This window comes from Procambarus clarkii, chromosome 23, assembly GCF_040958095.1.
Source record: "Procambarus clarkii isolate CNS0578487 chromosome 23, FALCON_Pclarkii_2.0, whole genome shotgun sequence".
NCBI classification, from domain to species: domain Eukaryota; kingdom Metazoa; phylum Arthropoda; class Malacostraca; order Decapoda; family Cambaridae; genus Procambarus; species Procambarus clarkii.
In genome coordinates this window covers 29670536-29681700 of record NC_091172.1, presented here as the reverse complement: position 1 = coordinate 29681700, position 11165 = coordinate 29670536, and the positions used below count along the sequence as shown (strand labels likewise).

General features: G+C 47.0%; 2 protein-coding genes across 2 annotated transcripts; one reads left to right on the top strand and one right to left on the bottom strand.

Annotated features, from left to right (window-relative positions):
• Positions 1 to 5739: 5739 nt before the first annotated feature.
• LOC138367794 (glycine and tyrosine-rich protein-like) lies at positions 5740 to 6099 on the top strand. Its single transcript, XM_069329763.1, has one exon. It carries the CDS (start codon positions 5740 to 5742, stop codon positions 6097 to 6099), a length of 360 nt encoding a protein of 119 aa, XP_069185864.1.
• A 560-nt stretch (positions 6100 to 6659) lies between these two features.
• On the bottom strand, positions 6660 to 10660 carry LOC138367793 (mucin-21-like). The gene is made up of 2 exons (XM_069329761.1): positions 9862 to 10660; positions 6660 to 6730 (listed from the first exon to the last, which is right to left on the bottom strand). Exons 1-2 carry the CDS (start codon positions 10658 to 10660, stop codon positions 6660 to 6662), a joined length of 870 nt encoding a protein of 289 aa, XP_069185862.1.
• Positions 10661 to 11165: the final 505 nt, after the last annotated feature.

Genomic DNA, 11165 nt, shown 5'->3' with positions numbered 1-11165 from the left:
ATCCCTACTAAAGAATAGGGTAGATTATACGGAGACACTGCATGCATCTTAAGTCCACTACGGGCTCTCCATAGCCCGTGCTACTTGGAAATTTTGTTCAGGGTAGCTGAATATAAGACAACAACAACAACAAGCATGCATTTTAATGCAGGGCATGGACACACACTGCGTTAGTTGTGTCACACAACATATGCAAGGACTGAACAGTCACACACATACACTCGCACACACACTGTTATGTATGTGTATGTACACACACATACACAGGGGGGATATGATCACCACGTACAAGATTCTAAGAGGAATTGACAGGGTAGATAAAGACAGGCTATTTAACACAAGGGGCACACGCACTAGGGGACACAGGTGGAAACTGAGTACCCACATGAGCCACAGGGACATTAGAAAGAACTTTTTCAGAGTCAGAGTAGTTAACAGATGAAATGCATTAGGCAGTGATGTGGTGGAGGCTGACTCCATACACAGTTTCAAGTGTAGATATGATAGAGCCCAGTAGGCTCAGGAACCTGTACACCAGTTGATTGACAGTAGAGATGTGGGACCAAAGAGCCAGAGCTCAACCCCCACAAGCACAACAAGGTGAGTACACACACAGACATATACACACACACATATTCACATACATACGTATACACATATATACACTTTTGTGTAGTGTTTGATTAGTTCTTGTCTCCCCTGACAGGCTGCCTCTGATGTGTCATTTACACATCCCAAGCATACCGCGCCAAGATCAAACACCTTAATTTAATAACAATTGTGCATATATATATATATATATATATATATATATATATATATATATATATATATATATATATATATATATATATATATATATATATATTCTCTCTCTCTCTCTCTCTCTCTCTCTCTGCGAAAGAGATTAAAAAATATTTTATCATAAATTCATGTTCAAAAAAGTAATTTACTCGCATATTGTTGTCTTTGCAGACGTGACTCTTCATATTCACTGGTCATGTTCGTAAGTTCAAGCTCTTTCTCACTTTCTCCTTCAGTAAGTTTCACTCATTTGATTTTTTAACATGATATTTGAGGGTCGCCCTCAAGTGTTTGATTGGGAGATGAGGTGTGTCTGCTAACTAGTTGACTAGTGCCTCATTAACACACTGACATCCCTTCAAACACCCAGCTTTCTGACGAACGAGAGCAAGAGTAGCTAAACTACCAAACACACACACACACACACACACACACACACACACACACACACATACACACACACACACACACACACACACACACACACACACACACACACACACACACACACATCGTGTCAGCAAAGCGGACAGTCCGCCTACTGTCATAACTCTATCTTTCACATTTCCAATATTTTCCTTCACCTACACCTTCCTCCATCTCCTTTACTCCCCTCCTTCCCCTCTTCACTCCATTGGGATCCCATCAGCCACTCCCACTCGCTTCATGCAGGTCGGCGTTCAATCCCCGACCGTCCTAGTGGTTGGGCACCATTCCTTTCCCCCCTTCCCACCCCAAATCCTTATCCTGACCCCTTCCCAGTGCTATATAGTCACAATGGCTTAATGCGTTCTTCCTGATAGTTCCTTTCCCTTCTTCCTAATTCTTGTACACATCATTCATTTATAGGGTTCACAAATGTCTACATCTTCTAGTTAAGCTTCCCCCTCACCTCTCGTCAACAGCTAAAGCTCCCTTGCTTTGAACTAAAGCTTCCACACCATCAGCTAAAGCTCCCACGCCTCCAAACAATGGCTACTACCTAAAAACACTCTCACACTACCCAAACCTACAAAATAATCCACACGTCACAAAGTTCCATGGTTTTGGGAGGGGAAAGTGGGTGGTTGTAGGGTAAGGGAAGGGGTGTTAGGGGAGATTGTAGGGTAAGGGAGGGGGTGTTAGGGGAGATTGTAGGGTAAGGGAGGAAGGCGGGGTTGTTATGGTAGTTAGGGGAGGGTCTTTGGTCTTCTTTAATTCATTTCCTTCTTTGTTATTACATCTCAACGGTAAGAATAAATTTTCTGAAATTGCCGATGTGGCGTGATAGACGATCTCCTTGGTGCAGGGGAGAGAGAGAGAGAGAGAGAGAGAGAGAGAGAGAGAGAGAGAGAGAGAGAGAGAGAGAGACAGAGACAGAGAGAGAGAGAGAGAGAGACAGAGACAGAGAGAGAAAGAGAGAGAGAAAGAGAATGTGCTGAATCATGAAGACTACAGAGGGAGGGAAATGGAGGGTGGTTACTCGCCGTGAAATAATACGGATGACCGAGTCCATAGTCTGCTTCATCTATCGTCTTCTGATGTGACCCCTGGTTTGTTATGCCCCCCCCCTCTCACTCCATCTCTCACTCCTACCCCTCACTCCACCTCCCCCTCCTACCCTCACTCCACCACTCCCCCTCACATACTAGTATGAGGATAATTACAACATACTCATGTTCTAATTATATCAACTGTTATTCCTAGTCCCTGTTGAACTCTACCAAGGACCTCCCTCCCCTCTTTAATCGTGTTATTCTATCCCTCCAAACACCATTCTAACCCATAGTTTTTACTGTTCCAATCCCCCTTTACCGTCTCCCCCATGTATCGTTGTTCCACCTAACCCCCCCTACCCCACCCCCACTCTGCTATCTTAACCCCTCTGTTATCCCCCCATCATTCCCCCCTTCACCTGCATGGTGGTATATTTTGTTTGATATCATGGGGGGGTCATTATTTCTCTCTGGGGGTGGTGACGTGTGGGCCGGTGTTGATGGGTTCATTACCCCATCACCGAGGCTGTAAGGTTAATTCTGGCTTGTGTGTATTTTCGTACTGCTTGTCCCTGGGTCGTATGGCTTGTCCCTGGCTCGTATGCCTTGTCCCTGGCTCGTATGGCTTGTCCCTGGCTCGTATGCCTTGTCCCTGGCTCGTATGCCTTGTCCCTGGCTCCTATGCCTTGTCCCTGGCTCGTATGACTTGTCCCTAGCTCACACTCCTCTACTGGCGACTCAAGAGGAAGGGACGGTACCTATCAGCAGAAAGCGCCAAGCCATCACGACTGTATAGCACTGGGAAGGGGTCAGGATAAGGATTTGGGATGGGACGGAGGGAAGGAATGGTGCCCAACCACTTATGGACGATCGGGGATTGAACGCCGACCTGCATGAAGCGAGACCGTTGCTCTACCCTCCTTTAGAGAGGGGGTGGATTCTTAGTCTCTAAAAAGGGGGGGACGTGGGTATTTGGAAGGGGGATAGGTGGGGTAATAGGTAATAGGTAAGGGGGGAAAAGGAGTGCCTAGCTTATCGTCGTGAGTGCCTAGCTTATCATCGTGAGTGCCTAGCTTATCATCGTCAGTTACAAGCTGTGAGTTGTGAGTGTTTCACCATAACTGGTAATGTGGTGCTTGGGTCCACACTCTCAGTGCCCCCCCTCACATCCTAACTCATTCGACCTCATCAACAAACTCCTCATTCACAACTCATTCACATTAGTATATTAGAGACTCACAATTCACAGGTCTTTGGAAGACTTCTCTCTCACAACTCACACACCTGTAGACACTCACACACCTGCTGGTGAGACAGTGAGCATATCTGGCTGTGTCAGGTGACACAGTGAACATATCTGACTGCGTCACTGTGTTATCTGCACATGCTGGTGACTTCCTTGTGGCACAGACATTTACATATGCAATACACGAGTTGTAAAGCCAGATGAGTGAAGCCAGATGGGTAAAACCAAATTGGTTTAGCCATAATAGACGTGTGGGAAAAGCCACCAGGCGTTCTGAGGCTTCGTGAGGCTCAAAGCCTGATCGAGTTAAACCACCCAAGTATTAAATCAAAACCAGTAGAATTCCATTTCGTTGGCTGTTAAGAGTATCTAAATGCTATATTGTCAGCTTCATAGGCTGAATCGGACGAGGGGGATTCACGTCCAGCTTATAGTCAGCCTTAACCAGGGGTGTCAGCCTTAACCAGGGGTGTCAGGTGTAGTGGGAGATCCAGTGGTGGGGTAGCCATTTCTAACGGCAGATTCGCCTCCTAAAATTTAGTACGGGAGATGGGTAGTGTGGTCTAGACCAGTTACTCATTCTTGCTATATTTTGTGAGGGGGAAGCAAGGACTCATGTGAGGGGCGAGGAGGGACTATGAGGCTAGCGAATGATTTCCAGTGTTGAGGTACACTTAGCATAGTACCAGAGGTTCACTCAACACAGCAACAGAGGTACACTCAACACAGCAACAGAGGTGCACTCAACACAGCAACAGAGGTACACTCAACACAGCAACAGAGGTGCACTCAACACAGCAACAGAGGTACACTCGTCACAGCAACAGAGGTACACTTAACACAGCAACAGAGGTACACTCAACACAGCAACAGAGGTACACTCAACACAGCAACAGAGGTGCACTCAACACAGCAACAGAGGTACACTCGTCACAGCAACAGAGGTACACTTAACACAGCAACAGAGGTACACTCAACACAGCAACAGAGGTACACTCAACACAGCAACAGAGGTGCACTCAACACAGCAACAGAGGTACACTCGTCACAGCAACAGAGGTGCACTCGTCACAGCAACAGAGGTGCACACAACACAGCAACAGAGGTACACTTAACACAGCAACAGAGGTACACTCAACACAGCAACAGAGGTACACTCGTCACAGCAACAGAGGTACACTCAACACAGCAACAGAGATACACTCAACACAGCAACAGAGGTACACGCAACACAGCAACAAAGGTACACACAACACAGCAAGAGAGGTACACTCAACACAGCAACAGAGATACACTCAACACAGCAACAGAGGTACACTCAACACAGCAACAGAGGTGCACACAACACAGCAACAGAGGTGCACACATCACAGCAACAGAGGTACACACAACACAGCAACAGAGGTGCACACAACACAGCAACAGAGGTACACTCAACACAGCAACAGAGGTGCACTCAACACAGCAACAGAGGTACACTCAACACAGCAACAGAGGTACACTCAACACAGCAACAGAGGTACACACAACACAGCAACAAAAGTGCACACAACACAGCAACAGAGATGCACACAACACAGCAACAGAGGTACACTCGACACAGCAACAGAGGTACACACAACACAGCAACAGAGGTACACTCACGTCTCACACGAGACTGAGGAAACATCAAAGACATCCGGTATGATTAAGTAACTTATGATCTCTATGGAATAAAAACAAATTAGCCATTAACTTAACAAGTAATCCGGCTAAAAGTCGGGATTACTTCCGCAGAATGTTTTAAGATTTTGCCAGCTATGAATACATTAATGTTGAAAATACAGTTGTATTCACGAGGGACCACGTGCTCACCCCTCACATTTTCAGGCACTTCAAATAGTGTATATTCTAAATATTTCAGATTATTCTAAATTTCACGATATATTTTTAGGGATGTCTTCGACCTTTGCGATAGCGTCAATTCCTGCGTCTGTTATCGAACTTTCAATAACCGGAAAAGCGGTATTTCCTTTAGCTTTGTGTGTAATTAAGACCAGTTATCGCTTTGTCGCTAATTAGTCATTTGCTTGAAAAGATCAAAGTGGTGTGCGGACGGGTAGTTATTGTGATATTTTAGGCTCTAAATTCCTGGGAGTCGTCCAGGAATATCGCTTGAGCACTTGATGCCTGAAGCCTAATTACAGGACTAAGCTGGGAACTGCGGGGAGGGTAATGACAGAGCCTAACTACCCTGGGGGTCAAGGTAACGGTGGTCGTAACAACGAGGGACTAACTACCCCTGGGGGTCTAACTACCTCTGGAGGTCTAACTACCTCTGGAGGTCTAACTACCTCTGGGGGTCTAACTACCTCTGGGGGTCTAACTACCTCTGGGGGTCTAACTACCTCTGGAGGTCTAACTACCTCTGGAGGTCTAACTACCTCTGGGGGTCTAACTACCTCTGAAGGTCTAACTACCTCTGGGGGTCTAACTACCTCTGGAGGTCTAACTACCTCTGGGGGTCTAACTGCCTCTGGGGGTCTAACTACCTCTGAGGGTCAAAAAGAACCAGCTCTCATCACCGTGTATTAAAATCATCTCTAATACACATGTATACGTATATCCCGTAACTAAGAGTTACGGGATGTAAGTTATATGGAGATATGATATGTTTTGCCTGAGGGTATAGTGACCTAACTAGACACAGTGGCAGTATAACTAGGATGACCTCCCTACACTGATATTTAATAACACAATTCGCTCACAAAGTAATTAGAGTGGTCGAGAGGTAAGGGAACAGTTCAGGATAAACCGCCAAGCCATCACGACTATATAGCACGTGGAAGGGGGTCAGGATAAGGATTTGGGATGGGTCGAGGATAAAGCCAACCCAATTCCTTACCCCGGAATAGTTGGGGATTGAACACCGACCTGCATGAATCGAGACCGTCGCTCTACCGTCCAGCCCAAGTGGACTGGAGAGAGAGAGAGAGAGAGAGAGAGAGAGAGAGAGAGAGAGAACAGCAGAATGCTTCAGTTGGCTATAGAAGTGGCTGCTAGACTTTAACCCAGACACGTGCAAAGTAATGAGTAGATGTTGAAGGCTCGTGCAGGAGTCAGAAGAGCAGGAACAAGTATTTAGGTCTAAACCTCTATGTAATAAAGTCATCGGTATACGAAACACTGCTGAAACTCATGGCGGCCATCATGGACCTAATAAGACCTAACAATATGGACCTAAACAATAAATTAAACTGGAGTAATTAGAAAAATTAGCTACAAAATTGGTCTCGGGATCGAGAGGTTAATCACGATTTTTTACATTATTCATCTCACAGTAATTATAATAAGAAAGTAGGGACATGATCACAACATGCAAAATTCTCATCGGTGTTGAAAGAGCAGAAACAGCAGTAAAGTAACACGCCATCAAAAGAAGATACTGTACGAGAGAGTCGGGAGTCAATGCGTCAGGTGGCCGACAACTGGAAAGTTGGGGGCCCGGAAACTGGAGCTCGACCACGCCGATCACAGTTCGGTCAGCATGACATAAAGTGGTCTGGTGAAGCATGATACAATTTTTTTGTTTTTTTTTATGACAAAAGTATCGGTAGGAAGAACAACAGCAACAGCAGAAGCAACAACAGAAGCAACAACAGAAGCAACAACAGAAGCAACAACAGAAGCAACAACAGAAGCAACAACAGGGGCAACAGCAGGACAAGTTGCAGCGTTCAGTATGGAGCAACACCGTGTCCCCGGCGAGGCGCCACCTTTTATAATTACCCACTCCATCGGTCATTCCATTCAAGAGCCAGAAATGTGTATTTTACTGTTTACTATTTTTAGGCATGTGTGTGTGTGTGTGTGTGTGTGTGTGTGTGTGTGTGTGTGTGTGTGTGTGTGTGTGTGTGTGTGTACTCACCTAATTGTGCTTGCGGGGGTTCAGCTCTGGCTCTTTGGTCCCGCCTCTCAACTGTCAATCAACTGGTGTACAGATTCCTGAGCCTATTGGGCTCTATCATATCTACACTTGAAATTGTGTATGGAGTCAGCCTCCACTACATCACTGCCTAATGCATTCCACCTGTTAACTACTCTGACACTGAAAAAGTTCTTTCTAATGTCTCTGTGGCTCATTTGGGTCCTCAGTTTCCACCTGTGTCACCTTGTGCGTGTACCACCCGTGTTAAATAATCCATCCTTGTCTACCCTGTCAATTCCCCTGAGAATTTTGTATGTGGTGATCATGTCTCCCCTAGCTCTTCTGTCTTCCAGCGACGTGAGGTGCAGTTCACGTAGTCTGTCCTCATAACTCATGCCTCTTAGTTCTGGGACTAGCCTAGTGGCATACTTCTGAACTTTTTCCAGCTTCGTCTTGTGCTTGACTAGATACGGGCTCCATGCTGGGGCTGCATACTCCAGGATTGGTCTTACATATGTAGTATACAAGGTTCTGAAGGATTCCTTATACAGGTTCCTGAAGGCAGTTCTGATGTTAGTCAGCCTCGCATAGACCATTGATGTTATTGTTTTGATGTGGGCTTCAGGAGACAGGTTTGGTGTGATATCAACTTCCAGATCTTTCTCTCTGTCCGTTTCGTGAAGGACTTCATCTCCCATTCGGTATCCTGTGACTGGCCTCCTAGTTCCTTCTCCTATTTTCATTACCTTACATTTACTCGGGTTGAACTTTAGTAACCATTTGTCAGACTATTCCTTCAGTTTGTCTAGGTCATCTTGTAGCCTCATACTATCCTCCTCTGTCATTGTGATGGTGTGTGTGTGTATATGACATGCGGGGTATATATATATATATATATCACCCAACAATAACTTTACCTCATACGAATATACTTATAATCAAATGTTCGGAGGCTTTTATAGATAAAAAACACATACACCATCACAAACGGAAAATGGCCAGCCAACGAACACAGTTTTATAATCCTGGTCGACGACCGTTACCTGGGGGACATTTTTCCCAAAGACTGGCTCAATTGCACGCAGTAATTCTTCAGATTGTGGGCAACATTTTTCAGCCACACTCCACCAGCTCTGCCCGGAGGTCCTTTGGAAACATTCCAATATATCTTGGCTTGCCAGGCGTAAATATCTAGTGGTCGCCTTAACTTCCGAGGTGTAGCGGCAGTGTGCCGAGTCAGCCCCTCAAGTGGCAAGTCAGTGTACCGTCAACACTCTAGTAAGGGGAAAGTTCCACTGTGAACACCAATAGCCTGTCAGAATGGGAGCCGGTCGGCCGAGCGGACAGAGCACTGGACTTGTGATCCTGTGGTCCCGGGTTCGATCCCAGGCGCCGGTGAGAAACAATGGGTAGAGTTTCTTTCATCCTATGCCCCCTGTTACCTAGCAGTCAAATAGGTACCTGGGTGTTAGTCAGCTGTCACGGGCTGCTTCCTGGGGGGTGGAGGCCTGGTCGAGGACCGGGCCGCGGGGACACTAAAGCTTCGTAATCATCTCAAGACAACCTCAAGATAGCCTCCCATCCTGGCCTGTGGTTGACCTTTCCACCGCTGGTAATATCAACATTATGGCACACTGCTAGTTCCCAAGACCATACTAATACCACCACACTTCACGATAACATATTATTTAACTAATATTCTCATACACCAGCATGTTTGTTATCTTGATGGTAATCTTGGGCATAGTATGTTATCAAATCACCTCATTCTTTGGGGCAACACGTGAGAAACACAAATGCAAACAAGCCTGAATGGTCCCCAGGCATACATGCAACCGAGAACTCACACCCCAGATTTGACTCGAACCCATACTGCCAGGAGCACTATGCAACTGGTATACAGGGCACCTTATCCACTCGACCATCACGACCGGACAAAAGCTGATGGTAGCCGAGGCTATTTCCCCGTCAGCCCGCCGGCACTCTGATGGTAATCTTAGGCATAGTATTTTAGGATCTTATTCATGTTCATATCCTTAAAAGCTTGCATTTGACCAGGTTAAAATCCAGTAGTTTAATTTCAGACCATCTTTTAAATATATCTAGTTAATTTTACACAGTATAACAGTCCTCATCTGTTCTGATTCTTCTCCTTAGATTCTCTCCGTATATAGTTATGGAGAGAGAGAGAGAGAGAGAGAGAGAGAGAGAGAGAGAGAGAGAGAGAGAGAGAGAGAGAGAGAGAGAGAGAGAGAGGGAGAAGAGAAGCAATTCAAAATGTGCAACACAGAGATCTAGGGAAGAAAGGAAAGATGTTTAACAAGAAGTCAGGGTGAGAAGGTTGGGAGAGTGTCTCTCTCTCTCTCTCTCTCTCTCTCTCTCTCTTCGATAGTCACAGACTGTCACGTACATAGAGGACCGTGACTCACCAGTCATGTCGTAGTCACTGCCGCCCACGTACATAGAAGACCGTGACTCACCGTCCGTGGCATAGTCACTGCCTCCCACGTACATAGAGGACCGTGACTCACCGTCCGTGGCATAGTCACTGCCGCCCACGTACATAGAGGACCGTGACTCACCGTCCGTGGCATACTCACTGCCGCTCACGTACATAGAGGACCGTGACTCACCGTCCGTGGCATACTCACTGCCGCCCACGTACATAGAGGACCGTGACTCACCAGTCATGTCATAGTCATAGACTGTCACGTACATAGAGAACCGTGAATCACCGTCCGTGACATAGTCACTGCCGCCCACGTACATAGAGGACCGTGACTCACCGTCCGTGACATAGTCACTGCCGCCCACGTACATAGAGGACCGTGACTCACCGTCCGTGGCATAGTCACTGCCTCCCACGTACATAGAGGACCGTGACTCACCAGTCATATCGTAGTCACAGACAGTCACGTACATAGAGGACCGTGACTCACCGTCCGTGGCATAGTCACTGCCGCCCACGTACATAGAGGACCGTGACTCACCGTCCGTGGCATACTCACTGCCGCCCACGTACATAGAGGACCGTGACTCACCGTCCGTGGCATAGTCACTGCCTCCCACGTACATAGAGGACCGTGACTCACCGTCCGTGGCATAGTCACTGCCGCCCACGTACATAGAGGACCGTGACTCACCGTCCGTGGCATAGTCACTGCCTCCCACGTACATAGAGGACCGTGACTCACCGTCCGTGACATAGTCACTGCCGCCCACGTACATGGGACCACAAGCGACCACCAAACACCGGATAAAGCGACCGCCTGGTATCACCCGCCACCAGGCAATTCACATTCAAATCAACGCCATAGAGTACGGCCTGCAACTTGCAATTGAATACATTCTCCATTCCCCAACGCGCTCTGGGTTTGAAAAGTTGATTACGTATTGTTGTGTTGAGAGGCCGGTGGAGCTGCCAGGTGCTCCTGGGAAGCCATTGTGCTGGCTTATTCTATTTATTAACACCATCAGAATGGTGGCTTGGTTGGGCCGGCCACTCAGGTAACTATACCTGGCCTCACACTCGGTCTGCTGGGTCACATGGGCAGCTGCTGGCCGGCTGGCCCTTGTCTGAGTGGTTGATTGACCATCTGAGTGGCTAGTGAGTGGTTGGTTGACCATCTGAGTGGTTGGTTGACTATCTGAGTGGCTAGTGAGTGGTTGATTGACCATCTGAAGGGTTGGTTGACCATCTGAGTGGCTCTGAGGTACTGATTGACTATCTACT